This window comes from Penicillium canariense (assembly GCF_028826845.1).
Source record: "Penicillium canariense strain IBT 26290 chromosome Unknown utg000002l_segment0_segment0, whole genome shotgun sequence".
In the NCBI taxonomy this organism is placed as follows: Eukaryota; Fungi; Ascomycota; class Eurotiomycetes; order Eurotiales; family Aspergillaceae; genus Penicillium; species Penicillium canariense.
In genome coordinates this window covers 936,362-953,613 of record NW_026622729.1, presented here as the reverse complement: position 1 = coordinate 953,613, position 17,252 = coordinate 936,362, and the positions used below count along the sequence as shown (strand labels likewise).

The 17,252-nt window shown below is 53.9% G+C and overlaps 6 protein-coding genes across 6 annotated transcripts; 4 read left to right on the top strand and 2 right to left on the bottom strand.

Annotated features, from left to right (window-relative positions):
- Positions 1-157: 157 nt before the first annotated feature.
- On the top strand, positions 158-2,135 carry N7482_003552 (nucleobase cation symporter-1 family protein; the record flags this gene model as incomplete). Its single annotated transcript, XM_056685677.1, has 6 exons — positions 158-600; positions 663-767; positions 822-1,197; positions 1,265-1,407; positions 1,466-1,536; positions 1,597-2,135. The coding sequence occupies 6 exons, from the start codon at positions 158-160 to the stop codon at positions 2,133-2,135; spliced, it is 1,677 nt and encodes a 558-aa protein (XP_056544419.1).
- A 309-nt stretch (positions 2,136-2,444) lies between these two features.
- N7482_003551 (putative mitochondrial methylglutaconyl-CoA hydratase (Auh)) lies at positions 2,445-3,463 on the top strand (the record flags this gene model as incomplete). Its single annotated transcript, XM_056685676.1, has 2 exons — positions 2,445-2,809; positions 2,893-3,463. The coding sequence occupies 2 exons, from the start codon at positions 2,445-2,447 to the stop codon at positions 3,461-3,463; spliced, it is 936 nt and encodes a 311-aa protein (XP_056544418.1).
- A 28-nt stretch (positions 3,464-3,491) lies between these two features.
- Positions 3,492-4,755, bottom strand: N7482_003550 (uncharacterized protein; the record flags this gene model as incomplete). Its single annotated transcript, XM_056685675.1, has 4 exons — positions 3,492-3,899; positions 3,956-4,048; positions 4,114-4,229; positions 4,443-4,755. 4 exons carry the CDS (start codon positions 4,753-4,755, stop codon positions 3,492-3,494), a joined length of 930 nt encoding a protein of 309 aa, XP_056544417.1.
- Positions 4,756-4,806: 51 nt separating this feature from the next.
- Positions 4,807-9,937, top strand: N7482_003549 (uncharacterized protein; the record flags this gene model as incomplete). The annotated part of the gene is made up of 4 exons (XM_056685674.1): positions 4,807-5,112; positions 5,217-5,910; positions 6,289-6,396; positions 6,492-9,937. The coding sequence occupies 4 exons, from the start codon at positions 4,807-4,809 to the stop codon at positions 9,935-9,937; spliced, it is 4,554 nt and encodes a 1,517-aa protein (XP_056544416.1).
- Positions 9,938-10,596: 659 nt separating this feature from the next.
- N7482_003548 (uncharacterized protein) lies at positions 10,597-13,587 on the bottom strand (the record flags this gene model as incomplete). Its single annotated transcript, XM_056685673.1, has 1 exon — positions 10,597-13,587. The coding sequence occupies one exon, from the start codon at positions 13,585-13,587 to the stop codon at positions 10,597-10,599; it is 2,991 nt and encodes a 996-aa protein (XP_056544415.1).
- Positions 13,588-14,461: 874 nt separating this feature from the next.
- On the top strand, positions 14,462-16,976 carry N7482_003547 (uncharacterized protein; the record flags this gene model as incomplete). The annotated part of the gene is made up of 3 exons (XM_056685672.1): positions 14,462-14,673; positions 14,730-16,362; positions 16,428-16,976. 3 exons carry the CDS (start codon positions 14,462-14,464, stop codon positions 16,974-16,976), a joined length of 2,394 nt encoding a protein of 797 aa, XP_056544414.1.
- Positions 16,977-17,252: the final 276 nt, after the last annotated feature.

Below are 17,252 nucleotides of genomic sequence, written 5' to 3'. Positions count from 1 at the left end.
GCATCTCCGATTGATCATGACCCCCCCAATGCGCATACTTTTTCCTGTTGACCTCGAGGCGCGGCCCGGAAACTACCAGACCTCAGGACCTCTCACATAGCAGTTATACGGAGTCCCTCAATTCAAAGATCCGGCGGCCCCTCTCTATAACAAAGCGATGGCAATCACAGTATTACAGCTGCATGAGCGGCTAGTCGTCAAAGCTGTTGACAGAGATGGCTTCCAACGTCCCGTGGACATGCTGGACAATGATTCGATCCGTCCGACACCAGCCAAAGATCGAACCTGGACACAGTTCACCTACATGATGTTCTGGTTTTCCGCGACAGCCAACGTCAGCAATCTATACTCCGCTTCCACGGGTATGACCATGGGGCTAACCATGTGGGAGGCCATTGCCTGCTCTTTCGGCGGCCAGATCCTGGCGGGATGCCTGATGGCGCTGAATGGACGTGCAGGTGCTATGTATCGGATTCCTTTCCCTGTCCTATGCCGCTCCAGCTTTGGTCCCTGGGGCGCTTTCTGGCCAACCTTCAACCGTGCAATCATGTCGATAGTGTGGAATGGAGTCAACTCGGTTCAAGGAGCGCAATGCCTATAGTAAGTTGGCCAGTACTACGATCAGGTCCCAGGGAAGTATGATACTGATTGGTGGGGTTTAGCGTCTTTCTGCATGCGATATTTCCCTCCATTGAGAATATTCCCGATAAGATGGGTTCCAAATCGGCTTTGACCTCTGCTCAGATGATGTGCTTTTTTGTTTACTGGTATGGCAACACATGTAGTTTCACACGTACCCCTGGATAGCTAATCTCAAACAGGGTCATCAATTGTGCATTCCTTGTTGTGCCTGTCCCGAAGATGAAGTCTCTGGTCTACGCTAAAGTGGTTGTCTACTATGGCGGTACCATTGCGATGTTAGCGTGGACTGTTTCCCTGGCTGGTGGCGCTTCCCAGTTCCTTCACATGCCTTCAACTGTTCACGGGACGGAAAAGAGTTACCTGATATTGAAGTTCTTCTGGTTGGGACTTGCATCTTGCGGGACGTTCGTATCAAATGCGGCAGATCTTCAACGCTACGCTCGGAAACCCAATGATGTCCTCATTGGCCAGCTCATCAGCTTCCCAGTCTCGAATCTGCTAGTTGCAATTCTGGGAAATGTAATTGCATCGGCCAGCAAGGCTATCTTTGGAGAGGTATTTTTTTCGATCCATTTACGCCAACCTCTTAATCGGGCATTGACCACTGAGTACACTTCTGCAGTTGATCTGGAACCCTCTCAACTTCTTGGATAAGCTGATGGAAGGCGAGCGATACACTTCCGGCAATCGCGCTGCATGCGCATTCATTTCGCTGGCATTCGTATACTCTACGGTGTTCTCGGCTATCTTTGAAAATTCTATTCCGTACGGTTTCCCCCTGCTCTGATTCATGGAGATGCACAGTCACTGACAATTTATCTAGCGCCGGCAATGATATTGCAGCCTTAATGCCGCGATATATCACGATCAAGAGAGGATTTTTCATCTGTGCTGGTAAGGAATGGCTTCGCATCTACAGGTATGCACAGTGGTGCTAACCAGCCAACTTTGCAGTTCTCTCATATGCCATCTGTCCATGGTATCTTCTTTCGAGCGCCTCAATCTTCATCACGTTCTTAGCCTCCTACCAAATCTTCCTATCTGCCATTGCAGGAATCCTGATATGCGACTACTACTTGATCCGTCGCGGTCGCTTGAATATTCCGGCTCTATATACTGCACACCCTGAGGGCCTGTACCGATACTTCTACGGGTTCAACTTGTGGGCATTTGCTACCTACGTCATTGCAGTGGCTCCGAATTTCTATGGCTTCCTCAGCCAGATGGGAGTGAGAGCCCCGGTGGGCATCCAACGGTTTTATTATGTTGCCTACCCGACTGGCCTGTTGGTTGCTTTTTCTGTGTACTACATTGGCTGCCTGGTGTCTTCTCCGAAAGGAATGGAGAAAGCTCGGGGCTGGAAAGAGCCTAAAGATTATGTGGACGAGTATGATCCAGCGAGAGACGAGGGATTCGCGATTGACGGCCTTGAGGTTGATAACGCTGGTGCGGAGAAGGGCGCATTTACTGCTATGAAAGAGATGAAACTGTGAAACGGCTGGCCCGTTCTTTACGCCATGTATATTTCATTATTTTGAGTTCGGTTTGGACCTCTTTGGTTATTGAAGTACAATAAGTACCCCACCTGACCAGCGCCGCAAGCTTCGGCCAGCGTCGGCGTTTCGCAAGCTTTCCCCACACCGGAGCTCCGCGCAACTCGGATCTTTCACCTTCCAACTGGATCCTTCATACACTTTCCACTTTCCACTGTTCCCTCTCCGACTGTATAGCCCCTTGTCACAAAGCAACACGTTCATAGACCCCGCGCAAATCTGCTTCTATTCACCACATTCACCCGGGCGATGGCAACAACCACGTCCCCGCGGCTTGTCCGCCTCATTACCCTCGGGCACCTGACTCGCCCGACCGTCCTGTCTACCCGGGTATTTGCCTCACGGTACAGCACGAGCGCCGAAGACGATGTCATCAAAACCCAACAGGTCCCGGCGCCGGGTTCGGGGCATGTGCGCGTGCTGCAGCTCAACCGGCCCAAAGCCCGCAATGCGATCTCGCGTCACCTGCTTGACACCCTCTCGAAGCAGGTCAGCTCTATCGCCGCGGAAGGCGGCAACGGGCCCACCCGGGCGCTGGTGGTGGCAAGCAATGTTGATGCCGCATTCTGCGCCGGCGCAGATCTGAAGGAGCGTGCTAAAATGACCCCTGCGGAGTGAGAAGGACCCGAACCCCCCAGATCGATGGTTTTTGTTTTGCAACCGCACCCGGCTAACCGGCGCAATACAATATCTACAGGACCGAACAATTCCTCGAGAAGCTGCGCGCCACCTTCAAGGAGCTCGCCGGCCTCCAAATTCCCACTATCTCCGCGATCTCCTCCATGGCTCTGGGTGGTGGTCTCGAGCTTGCTTTGTGCACGCATCTCCGCGTCTTCGGCTCCTCCAGCACCGTTGGTCTGCCCGAGACCCGGCTCGCGATTATCCCGGGCGCGGGCGGCACCTACCGCCTGCCCGCGCTGATCGGACCAACCCGAGCACGCGACCTCATTTTGACGGGGCGACGGGTGTCCGGGCCCGAATCCTACTTCATCGGGCTCTGCGATCGGCTGGTGGAGGTGCTGCCGGAGGAGGCTCAACGAGAGGGCGTGGCGCGTGAGAAGGTCCTGCGGGAGAGCATCAAGCTCGCGCTGGACATCTGCGAGGGTGGACCGATCGCCCTGAAGCAGGCGTTGCTGGCTGTGCAGGGGTCTGCCTTGGGTGAGGTGGCGGAGAACCAGGCGTATCAGGGGGTGATTGAGACGGAGGACCGATATGAGGCTCTGCTTGCCTTTGTGGAGAAGCGGAAGCCGGCTTTCCGGGGGCGGTAACCGCTGAAGAACGATCGGTAATGGGGGGCTATGAGCAGGTCGGGTAACTGTCTTGTATAATGATGATTCGCTTCTTGGCGGATCCGGCCGGATTGTACTTATTTATTTCTAGACAATCGAGGGACAAGTTGTCCTGCGGGTTAGCGACTTGGAGATGCATGATGCTACCCCGTTTCTGCAAGAGGTGTGTATAGCCACACAACCATTTGGCTGCCTGTGCGAACCCCAGGTAGTCGTTGCGCCCGAAATGCAGATATCCAACGACAAACTTGTCGGCAGAAAGCTTCGTTTGAGTCATGATCCCGTACTTCCTGTCCTGGGCCATCAGAGACGATGGTAGGACTGCTAGGTTCAACACCATCCGTGGATCACGCCAGAAGGGTGTCGCGGACCAGCATCTCAAACAGGGGATCTTCTGGGACGCGAGAACGTGTGTCTGCATTGGGGTGGTGCATAATCACATCGGTCCCAGGTACTCATCTGTCTATCTACCGTAGCTTTCATGTTCAAAGGAGGCATCTCGTTGGTCTCTGGAAGTCCCACGTCGGAAAGAATGCCCACATGAATCGTATCTGTATCAGCTGTCTATTCATCGTAGGTATTATTACTCTGGCTTTGGCATGCTTTGGAATGATCCGACGGGTTCGAACGGCATCACCCTCGTTCCCCTCGATCACACCGGTTGGGCTCCTCGTATTCGCCGTTGGATGGAAGCCGGTGGCGGCAGGGCGCTTGTTATACCCCGTCCCTTCCAGCCCTTCCAGCCCTGTCCACACCGACATACCCAGGTAACCCCCCTCGAGACCCCGACGAGGCTTCCCCTTATCCACGGATGCCCAAAACTAAGTCCCTCGATCGGGCTGGAACGATGGATGAAGACCTTCGCAGATCGATGGAACAGACAGCCAATGAGTCATGAACAGGGCGCATCTCCAGGCGTCTTGTGGCCCCTGGGTTCCTGCATGGGACTCGCGCGCACTCAGCGTGGCGCAGAGCCCGTCCTCGCAGCGCTGGCCCGATAGAATGAGATCAGTCAACCCTCGAACAGCCTCTGGAGGCGCAGCGGGGCATTCAGCTTCAGACTGGAGTAATGCGCGGGCCGTCTCCACTCCACCCGCGCCCAACCCACTCAGACCCTCGACCCGCGGAAGGCAGTCATCTGGTTGGGTCAGGGGAACAGGCGGCACGGACAAATCACCTGCGGCCCCGGCCTGCCTTCCCTTGAACCACATAAAACAGCTGCGGCCTGCCTGCCACTTCTCCTGGTTCTCCCCCAGAATTCCATATTCCATGCTCCCCGGGAAGAAATGGCTCTTCTCTGATCGCGTTGTCTCTATTCTAACATGTCCGAGTCTCCCTCCGTCAAGCCGTTCGGCTTGACGCAGGTGTACGCTCCGCGGGGGGAGATCCCCACCGTGGATATAGTCTTCGTCCACGGCCTGAACGGGCATCCCCAGAATTCATGGACCAGCAAATCAGGCTGCTTCTGGCCAGTCGACCTCCTTCCAGACGTGCTTGCATCGCTGCGTCCGCGCATCTTAACCTACGGCTACAATGCGAACGTTGCCGCATTCACGGACGGCGCGTCGCGCGATTCCATCGTGAGCCACGCCGAGACGCTGGCATCAACGCTTGCTGCGAATCGCAACGTACGTTACCCCGGATACTTTCCAAGCACTCCATATGTCCCATGTTCTTTTGATGTCCCCTGGTATTCTTGTTGTTCATCTCAACTAATTAGCCGTCGCTATAGCTCCGAAGCTGCTCCGATCGGCCCATCATCTTCGTCTGTCACTCGCTCGGGGGCCTTGTCGTGAAGCGGGCCCTGATCTATTCCCGCAGTCTATCCAACGAGAAAACCGAACACTTGCGCTCTGTTTACGTCTCGACGTTCGGTATCCTTTTCCTCGGCACCCCACACAACGGGTCGGACATCGCCAAATGGGGTCTATTGTTGCACAACATCTGTACCGCCGTTCTTCCCAAGAAAGTGATGGAAGGGTCACCACAGTTGATCAAGGCCCTTCAGACGAACAACGAGACGCTGCAGCATATCAACAGCCTGTTCGCTGATAGCATGAGCCGTTTCCATATCTATCTCTTTCACGAGACCCGATCGACGGATGTGCGTGGCACGCGGGAGATCATCGTCGATGAGGCGTCTGCAGCACCCTACTTCGAAGGTGTGGAGCGAGGGGGGATTGAGGCAGATCATAGCCATATGTGCAAATTCGAGGACGAGAATTCGCCAGGCTATGAAGTGGTCGCTGAAGCTATACTTCGGTATTCTCGCCAGGCACCTTCTGTGATTGCAGACCGCTGGATCGAAGAGCGGAGAACACGTATCCTCGAGAAGAAGGCCAAAGCGCGTGAAATCTATGACGGTGACGATGACAGAGACGCCCCGCTGGGCCACAGCATGCCCGATCTGAAGTCGCCTGATACTGGTAGGGCAACCCGTCTTCTCCCTGCACCGGGGAACTCAGTCACATTGAAGGATTATGAGATCGAGGAGCCCGCCGTGTGATGACTTTGCGTATGATTATTTGATTTTCGTTGGCGATATTGTATGAATGCTCCAAGAACGAATTATGTTTCCTTGACCGCAAGCGGCTGCTGATGGCCTCCTCGCTGCTCGCTTCAAGATTATGGACCGATCAGTTTTTATGCCTTATTTGATGAATCGGCCTCGTGTATTTAGCTTGCTGTGCTTGGTTCTCAGGGTGGCTCCCGTCCTCATTCTCCTCTCAATTTAGCTGATATCATCCCATTCCCTTGAAATTATATCCAAGTCAGACAAACCGCTGACTGCCCTTTCCCCCTAGGTCGCTCTGTACCGAGTCTCCCTCGCGGGTCTGCCACGGATGGTCGCAACTCCCCGGTGTCTGGGACGGGTCCAAGCGGCGCGTTCCAGCTTTCCCAGTCATTGGATGGTAGGTATCGGTACCCCTCGTCGCCCTCATTCCCATCTACGCTTCCATGGCCTCTTTGTGAGCGGTTCAAATTCACTGATTGCCAACACATACAGGCCTGCCTCTGCATAAAGACCCGCCGCTTTTTGTCGCACCCCCTGGGTTCCATCCGAATGCGACCTTCTTCGGAATGCAGAAGGAACTTGAGGAACTCCATAAACGATTATTCAAGGCCAAAGCGCGTGCAGACCGGACCATGGCTGTTCTGATCTCTGGGGTCCCAGGATCCGGGAAGACTCATCTTGCACGCCAGTACGTCTTTGCGCAGCGCGAGTGCTATACTGGTGGCATCTTCTGGATTGATGCCAAGTCTCGCGAATCCGCCTACAAATGCTTCTGGGAGATCGCCCAAGCCGCCACACTAATAGACCAGAGAGAGGCCAAGGATCCCAGTTACCAGGAATCTCGTACTTATGTGAATGCCGTTCGAAACTGGCTCCAATCACGGCACGAGTGGCTATTGATCTTTGACGGAATTACATTCGACCACGATGACGATATCAATGACTTTCGACCGTTTCTTCCTTGGAACAAACGGTGTAATATTATTTATACCTCTATTGATGCTACGCTGCGGAAAAAACAGCGTTTGTTTGAGCCATACTGCCTGTCTATGCCGCGATTAAAGGTCGAAGACGCCTGCAGGCTTCTCTACAAGGACCTCGGTATCAGGAGACCCACGCCGGAACAGGCGTCCAGAGCCACGGAACTGGTTGAACACTATGAATGCCTCCCTCTCGCGATTCATGCTATAGGCCATCGACTCAATGCTACAGGGAAGCCCATTGAAAAATACCGCGTTAAGCATCAGGTGACCGACAAGAAGCTTGCCGAGCCATTTTTGAGCATCATGAACGATCTATTTCGTCTGAACCAGCGGGAAGCCTTGAATCTGATCAATCTACTGTCATTTCTTGGCCACCATGTCCCCGTGGGGCTTCTCGTCCTTGGAAGGTCTGAAATGACTGCGGAGAATGCGGAGATTTTGTCCAGTACCCAAGCAGGAGAGGATCCCGACCTGGATACCACGCTGGGCACACTTATCCACTACGGACTGATCGAGCGGACCTCAGATGCAGCCCTGGCGTTCCCGCAAAATGGATCCACACACCACTCCAGCGACGAGATGCATAGTGAATCCAAGGGTGCTGCAGAACTGACTGAGTCCATGACAGAAAGTAGTCAGGAGGGCTTTTTCTCCCTTTATCGTGGTAATTCCCTCGTGGACGTGGTCAAGATCCACAGTGTCGTGCAGGGCTTCTGTCGCGATGAGCTAAAAATCAAGGATGAGGAATACAAGGAGGTCAACCAGCAAAACCCGGGGTTCTACGACTCATGGTTGATCGTTGCTACTCGTTTCCTGTGCAAATCCTACGAGACGGCCAAGGAGAGGATGGCTCACTATCATGACTGCGGACTCGTCCGTGACTATCGCGAGTATGAAACTCACGCGTCTCGTCTGGGGGAACTTTTCCCCAAGAAACCCTCGATTGGGAATCACCCGCATGTCATTCGTGAGGCACGAGAGAACCTCCGGCAGTTGATGAAGAGTATCAGCAACGAGATTGATCGCATGTCCCCAAGCTCTTCCCAGGAGTCTGCTCGCAATCAGAAGTCTGTGTTTGACCGGTCGAGTAGCTCGTCCTCATCTTTTCCGGATTCTTCAGCCGATGAAGGCGTTTCCCGCCAGTCCACCTGGAACTGGACAGAGTCAGGATCTGCTCGTGCGGAGTCACCAGAGGAAATGATGGCTCCCCCTCGGTTTAGATTGGAGCTCTTTCCACCTCATATCTTCCGACAAGCTGGCTCGGAGTCGGAGGATGGTTACGAAACTGATGGCGAAGCGAAAGAAGCGCCTCGAATTTCTCCCGCGCTCTCGCAAATCAGCCAAGCTACAGAGAAGCCGAACCAACCCCCTGCTTTGTCAAGTCCATCAGTTCCACCTGGTGATCAGCGAGATTGGCAGCTTGTCGACCATCATTCAAAATCCCGTTCAGCAAGACCAAGGCAGCCAAGGAAGCGGCCGCGAGGACCTGGGAGGCTCCGAGGGGCCAAAACAGACACTCCGTCGGTGAAAGTCTCCCCAATCCTGGGAATGGGATCATCCAGTCGCATGGAAACGGAGCGAGGTGGAAGCTCTGCGGTCCTGGCTTCGGCAGCTGAAAGAGCACTTGCGGCAGTTCGACGGGCCAGCAATGGCCAAGCAGGCCACGAGAACATCAACCCATCTCCACTGAATACACCGCCGTCCAACAAAGAAAATGTGCCGACATATGCAAGCATCGCCGCCCGGCGGATGCTTGAAGCTACTGAAGCCCCAATGAGACGACCTTCGTCCATGCCTGCTTCTCGTGCGCCTGAAGTGGCCTCTAGACTACAGTTGAAGTCATCCGTCGAGTCACTCGATAGTCAGGCAAGCCATATCTTCACGTCTCCGCTCTCCCATGAGCTAATGTCTCACGAAATCTTGGCCGAGCCACTGACTCGATCAACCTACAGTGACCCTGGTCGAGAAGGTCTAGGCCAGCCGCTAGGTGCGGTGGATCTATACACGGCACCTAATTCTCAATTTCACTCTCGGCATCCGTCGATTCAGGCTACTTTTGAACCTGTGACGCGAGACTTGTCGGCAAGCACTCCATCTATACTTCCGTATGCAATCCCCGTTCGGGAACTGTCCGCGAGTACGCCGTCGCTGCTTGCATACCCACCTCCGCCGCCGTTGCCCTACGACCAGGACATTGCGATCACCGTTCCACGCAGGCGTTCCATCCCTCAGAACGGCCCCGGTCCGGCCTTCTCTTGCCCCACAGCCGCCAAACCGGTCGCAGTTGCCCACCCATCCGCCATCATGCCCGGGGCTCTCCCTCTCTCTGCAATTACATCTGATTCAACAGTTGTTCAAGCCACCGAGCGTCCCGGGCCTGAAGCTCTCTCGCGTGGCTCATCCGCCTTCTCACACCAGTCCTGGGCTACAGAACCCGTCCGCTATCCACCACGATTTTCCCGGGCCCCAAGTTCCACACAGCCCAGCGACATGTCCCGCGGCACGTCCCAACAGGCACTCTCCGGTGCCGATAGCTGGGCCGCCGACCTTCGCCTCTCAGGTAGCTCCATCCAATCCGACTCCCTCTATCCGGGCCCACCGCCAACCCATCCACGACTGGGTTCAGTTGATGAGCGCCTTAGGGACATGGATCTAGCTAGGGATCTTGAGATTGAGCCTGCACAGCTCTTGCACTTCGGTGGACACCGCGTCGACGTTCGTGATGCAAAGAATAGGTTGCATGAAAGGGGACGACTCCAGACGCCAAGACATGTCCCTGCATACCAATTGTACCATCCGAATCTGTCGGGGCCATTAATCCAGGATGGTGGACATGTCTATGTGCCGGCGCAAGCGTCGAGGGTGTACGAGGTGCGTACCAGGAGCGGAAGTTCCCCGCCCAGGCCGAGTTATCATGGCCTCGACGTGCAGTTTACAGATCGTGCTTTTGATTGAGTTAGGGTTGCATTTGGTGTTTTATGGTGCATTCCCACGCAATCTGGGCGGTGTTACTTTTATTACCATTTTATCTGTTATCCATGCTGATTATGTTTTGTTCCCGTTGCATTCCCATTTCGGCTGAGTTGCATAGGTGCTTTGAGGTTATCATGTTATTTAAGCGGTGTCCTGTTATCTGCAGAGATGGAGTATGCGTCATTCTTCTGCTTTCCATTGGGACCATTATAATGTAATGCATGAGACAGAAGGTGGTATCTGCATTTGTGGGTGTTGGGTCGTGCTATGCATACTGCATTCGTCGTTGGCATTGTTTGTTTCGATGGTTTTATGGTTTGTCCTTACTTCGCTCGACTTGCTTGTGCTTGATTTTCTTTCTGCGAAAAACACATGTTCTGCTCATTGACCAATACACCTTATTTATGATGGAAATGGCTATGGAGTTTCAGAGGGACAAACCATCCATTACCACTCCATCTCTCCTAAAGTGATATTTCTATATTTGTTCTTATTCTTATTCTCCAGATGGTGTGTTGGTATTTACTGGTGCATATAACGAGCTCGGGGAGGCCTCAAAAATTGGGGGGTATCACGATTTGGATTGACAGGTATAGAAAAGTAGGAATACATTATCTGTACAATAAAAAGAACACTGGTGATCACTGGCAGTAATCCTCGACCTCTTCGTCACTGGGCCAGTCCCAGCCGGGTGTCCGGCTGATGATGTCGTATGCCTCCTGTACTTTCGCAGGATCCGACGCTAGCCGGCCGCAGTCCATCGATACAGCCTGCGGGCTCTCCAGGAACATTCGGATCGCCGTGAGGGTCTGCCGTCGCATTTTCTCACCATTCAGCAGCTCGTCCGCGACTGCATTCAACGAGGCAGCTGATCGGCTCATCCACTGCAACAGATGCAATAACCCATCATCGTCGCCCACAACCCCCAACGTCCGGACGAAGCGATGCAAGATCGAAAAAGATGGGACATGCAACAATGTAGGTACTTGAAGCTGCAGGTCGGCCGCGCTATTCTCTGCGAATACGCTCCGCTCCGCTGCCTCCGATGTTTTGGAAACTGGGAGGACTAGAGAATCGAACTGCAATTTCAGCACCAAGAGTCCATTCTCAACCATGGCATCGTAATGCTCATGTCCGAGGATCTCGCCATGTCCGTCACCGCGGATAGATTGTTGGATCAGTATGAACGCCTCTCTGGATTCGGCAGGGTGACTGATCCCCGCTTTGACGGCCTCAGTGAAGGCGGTGCACATAGCATAGAACCCCTCCAGATCAGGTTCGATGTTGTGATCTTTCATCCATTTTACTGCCACGAGGACTTCATGCCATGCGAGAATACGCCTCCAGGATTTGTGCTCCTTCGAAGTTATTTTGATAGCATTACCAAAGGACCGCAGGATATGGGTCCAGGCCGCGGGACATGGAGGTTGTCGCGACTTGACCAGCTGGATTGCATGCCAGAGGGCTCTAGGGTGGCGCCGCTGTTGGGGCTGGTCTTCGAAGTCGGGAAGGATAGTCAAGGGCAACCGGGACTGGCCTTCTGTTGCGAGGAGAGGAAATCGGTCGACCGTGAGAGACTTTTCGCCCGCCTGCCAGGCTGTACATTTCGAGGGTATGCAGAGAAACTTGATGAAGGAGGCAAAAACAACATCTGGCAGGGTCTGAAGGGCATTTAGGTGCTGCGCTCCGTAGTCAGATGAATGGCTCAGTACAGTGCACAGCACCTTGATTTGGTCCTCGGTGAGGTCACTGATGACCAAATATCGCAAGCCAACACGGAAGTTAGGGGTATTCTGAAGCAGCAGGGCCAGGAGTCGGCCCGAGAAGCGAAATCCATGAGAGATCATTTGCTCCAGGAAGTCCTGCAACACGGGGGGTTCGGTATGAACATAGATAATATCGCGCGCAGAGGCTGGCTCGGGGTAAACTTCACGGCCATCGCCAGGTAGAGCATGGCCTACCTCATCAGACCGGCTCCTGACGGCCTGTTGACGATAGATCAGCTTTTCGGCCATTGCGGTGTATATAGCCGCGTTGGGAGGAAGGCCGCGGTCCTGATAAGACAAAAAGCAAGCCCACGCTTCACGAACAGTTCTTGTAGCGCGGATACGAGCGACCCAAACCGCGAAGTGATCGGGGTTGGTATGAGAAGCACGGGATAACGACCTAGACCAGCGCAAAAAAGTTCTTGTCTGGACTGTTGGGCTTCGATCAGTATCCCAGCCAGCCAGAATGGAACAAATATCTTCCCAGAGCTTGCTGGAATAGCCTGCCTCCCGCATTTGCGACAACACGTTCATCGCACGGCTGTACATGCCCTCGTTACCCCGTAGGGCGTCAATTCCCAATCTTTCTTCTTTCCAAGGCGGCCATGAAGGGGCCTTTAACTCGGCTGACTGTCTCTCGGCGGATGTCTTCTTGTGTGCCACTTGGATTGCAAGAACGGCTCGATAGCCTATCCGCGTAAGAGGGAGCACCGGCTTGTGGCTGGCCATGGCGCGGAGGAGCTCGAACTGCGCTTGCTGTTGGAGGGAGATCGATCGGAAAGGATGGATCTTTGTAGGAAATGAAAGCAGACGAAGAAAATTATTGAACTTCTTGGTCTTAAAGCGATCGGCCTTGCGTTTCTTCAAAATCGAATCGCCTGCGTCGCTTACGTTTGTAGCCATCATAAAACGTGAGAATGCGCTTGCAATGGTGGGAATTGCCTGGGGCCACACGAGCCGAGCATGCCGAATCAAGCGGGAGAACATATGCATGCCAGTAGAGGAATCAATCCGGGGCTGGAATTGTCCCGATGGCAGCTTCACAGGCTTGTCCCGAGATGCCTCCCACCTCTCAGAAGATGGCAGTGGCTGGCCGCTCATCAGATGTAAAGAATAAATCAAAAGTAAGCGAAGGGACTGAGCATCTAAATGCTTTTGTTTCAAGAGGAAAAGAGCAATGAAAGACGGGGTAGCAGGAGAGTCAGCGCCAAATCTGGACTTTTGCTCGGCTTCAAGTGCGAATAGGCGCGGAACGGCCTGGTTGGCATCCTTGCTCTTCATGATCCATGCCCATGCCACTACATCCCCGACGTCGTACCCCCGCTTGGTTAGATAGCGATGGCTATTTTCCCTGAAGACTTCATTAAGAGCAGAATCCAAGCGATCTGCCACATCACTTTCAGTGGAGGAAGAGAGCAATGGATCCACCAATCTGATATATTCTCCAAGGGTGGTCTGAAAGGAGAATCGTGCGGGTCGGCCATATGTTGGCTGCAAACCATGCAAGCGTCGAAGTGCATCGGCATCTTGTGAGGCATGCTGAACAGTTCCGAGAGCATGGCCCGTCTGGCGGAGAGCTTTGGCAAGGTATTCAGCTGGGGTAGGTTTCGGTTGCCCGTAGCCTTTCCTGAAACGTCGCCTCGATATCAGAGTGCCAGGTTGTTGCTTTCGGCTTGAGGGATGCTGATCTCCGGCATTTCGTTGTTTGGAATTGCGAAACTCCTCCGTCCGGGTGCCCGATGAATATTGGGCGGGAAGTTGTTCTTGTATGGCTATATTGGAATTGGTTGCAAGCGATTCGGGGCATCGCAGAGAGGCCTGGGAACGAAATAAACGTTGAATGCCTCCGGGGGTATTCCGCGGCATGCCAGCGCAAGTTGCGAGAGAAAGATCACCGTGATGGCGTTCCTAGATTCCAGAGTAGCAAGTCAGCACCAAATCAGGATGACGGTAGCCGAAGCTTTTGCCAAAAGCCATACCTTGCAACATTGATGGCCAGCCAGCTGTGCCGCTCTCAGAGACGATACCCCCGAAAGGCCGCGGACATGATTGAGAGCGAATGACATCCATGAATGTCGTCATCCACAAGCTCTTTCTTATGCGACGCCCTCTAGCTGGGAGTTGAAACTGTCTCCCTTTTCCTAGAGAACGCAGGACAGAGAATAGCTCAAGCGGTCATCCGTCAAATCAGCAGCTCGAAAAAAGTAACGCGGCCGAGCGATACGGAAGAGATGGGGCCCAGGTCACGTGCAGGATCGTCACGGGCTGCGGTTTTCGGAAAGGCGCGCATTCTGAGCGTCTCACGAACGGTATCCGCCTCGCCTTCAAAACCCCCAAGTTAACTAACTACTCGACTCAGCTGGGGTGGTGGCCTGGTTCATTGTGCCTTGGCTGGTTACTCTCTATTGTTCTCCCATACCTTACCCCGTTCATTCCTTGGCTTCTCACCAGACGGAGAAGCAATCCGCTTCTTGTTTGGTTCCTCTCGTCGCGATCTCTTCTTGTCTCGATCTCTTCTCGGGCCTCGCATTATAATCGACTTGACCACCAGTCCTCAACGAGCTCAAGGGCCGCCCTCAATTCTGATAAACCATTGAACATTTGACCTTTGATCGCGAACTCCCAATCTTTGTCTACTCGTTCGTTTTCAGGGTCAATTAAGAACAGCGACTTCTTTTGAGGGGATCGCGTCGACGCAAGTTCTGTCAACCCTGTCCCGCGTCGCGACTTTTGAGCAACCATGAGCGCCGACGAAAACGAAGATACCGCAATGATGCCGGCTGCGAACGGCGAACATCACCCCGATTCCTCTGCGATCGCGACTGCAGGAAAAAGGAAGCGGTCCGCCCCAGAGGAGAACTTGCAGGGTGCCGACTCCAACACATCCACTACGTCGCGTAACAAAGACACTCTTCATGAGAACCTTCGGAGCCTCGTGGATCTCCTTATCAAGTAGGTTTTTTTGACGGCCAGTCAATGATGTATCGTCACTAACAAATGTGATCCAGGCATGACACGGAACTTCAACTCCTTTCCTGCCCCTTCCCCACGTCCGGAGCGAAACCGCGAGCCAAGCGCGCCAAAATTTCTAGCGACCAAGAGACCTCGAGCGTACAAACCCGCGTTGAGTCGGGCCGATATAATACACTGCAAGAATTCCTAGCTGACATCGAAAAGGCCTCCGCAGCCGTGATCGAGCGCACCCAGAGCCAGTCAAATGGCACCAAGGCCGATGGCACGCCTTTGACGGAGGTAGTGAACCGCATCGCAGCCTTCAAAAAGCATATGAACAGCCTCGTCGGCCAATCCTTTGTCAACCAGACTGAAGTCAAGACCGAAGCCTCAGATGACGAGACGGAAGAATCGGCTGAGGCGCTGGCATCCATTCCCGATACCCGCGAGGACCGACAGGCATTGACATTCTTCGGTGCAAATCCTTCCAACCCAGGAAACCCGAAGCAATTGTTCTCCAGTCTGCAGAAATCGATCAAAGTGCCTCTACAGTCTTCTGAATCCAACACGGAAAAGTTTGTTGAAGTACAAGAGCAACTCCGCGAGGCCGCCCTTCCTACCGGCATCGTATCCACCAAAGTGGTTCCTTACAACCTCAATGCCACGAAGCCACCAAAGAAGACTTTCGGCGAGGTCTTTGCTCCCCGTTCGGGTCTGCCGCAGATGGAGCCCCCACGGCGACGAAACAACAGAAGCTCTTCGGTTTCATGGATTGATCCCTTCGATGCTGTCTTCGATACCAGGCACTTCTTGGGCGATCGGAATAGCTACTGCCTCACACCTCTTCCTGCTGGCCAATGGCTGCAATACGGCGGCGTTACATCATCACCTTCCTACTGGGCTCGTGTGGAGAAACACCATGCCGAAGTTGATAATGGTCCAAGGCACGGAGATCCTGCACTCTGGACTGGTGATGATACGTCTTTGCTGCAGGGTGTCTTTTCTTCATTTGCCCCGTCTTTTGACAGCTCCGGTGCCGTGCTCCAGGCTGATTCGAAAGACATGGTGTGGTGGGAGAAGCGAGGCGCGAAGCGCTTGCGGACTTTGCTCTCTCTCCCAGATGAGGAAGTCGAGACACCCACGGTGCAACCGGGTAGTATCGGCGATCTCGACGAGAGCACTCTCGATGAAATGGTGAAATCGTTTAGTCCGGAGGACTTCGCCTATGACTTTACTCAAGATGAACCGAGTAAAGAGGATCCCGAATCCAGAGAAGTCGAGGAGATGCTTGGGGAGGTTTCTGAACTGTTAGACACTCTGAGCTCGTATCAGAAAATCCGCAATCTCCATCTTCCCTCTTCAGGCGGCGAGAACTCAGAATCAAATGAGACTGCTGCACCGGAGTTTGGCACTCCGGACACTCCCTCCGAAGCTGAGCGCGCTGTTTACGAGACTCTGAAGGCGAGTCTGTATGTCATTATCAACAATCTCCCTCCATTTGCAGTTGCGAAGCTAGACGGCGATCAGCTCGCAGAGCTGAACATCAGCCAAAAGATTCCCATCGAGAATCCTGATTACAGTGGCACCATGGAGAAGGATGACTACACAATGCATCAGGAGCGTGCAGCAACACTGGCTGCTGCTGCCGCTACTTCGAATTCCGCGAATCGCACCCCGACGCCTTCTGCAGTGCGCCCTGGATTCCAACAAACCCCCCAAACGGCATACAGCCAGCGTGCTTTTGCACCCAATAGCCAGGTGTCACAACCCCGACCTGGATTCCAGGCACCACAGCAAGGGCGTCAATCCTCAACCGGGGGTCCTCGTTCACCCCGGGCTACACCGGAGCTCGTCCGCCGAGCGCCTCTGCACAACGGCCTGGCTTTATACCTCAGCAGTACTCGCAGGTGAATGCGCAATACAGCCAAGCAAACAACGTGCCGCAATTCCAGCGCCCGGCGTCCAATGGCTATACACAATCTCCACAGCAGTACACACCACGGCCCGGCCAACCGGCTGCACTCAACGCCACGCCCCAGGGACGCACGCCCTACGCCAATGCAGGTGCGACTCAGCCATATCAATTCGCAAATCGCACCCCGTCGCAGACTGCATATTCCAACACCGCTGCCGCCGCCACTTATGCGCGCAGTGCCGCTGAACAGCAAGCCGCGAAGGCGCAGCTTGCGGCTCAGCAGCGACAGAGCCCCTCGACGCCGCAGCCACAGGGTCTCGAGTCTCGTCACTCTCATGAGGGCAGTCTCACCCCCGGCCAGCAGAATGGTACTCCTGTGCCGTCATAGGCGAGTTCACCATTGCTATAGTCTTGTTTACGCTTTTCTTGGAGCAGGATGTACTTTCCAAGCGCCTGTGACAAAAAGTACCTTATCCCATCCTATGCCATCCCTACCTTATCATTCTATTCGTGAATCTCAGTTCTGTGTCGATTTTGGATCACGCCTTTTTCCTCACTTGAAACGTGGCTTTACGATGATTGCTCCATGTTCCTTTTTTCTCCAATTTTCTATCCCCGCTGTGTTGTTAATGGGCCCTTGACCTCATATCTCTGTGGATTCATG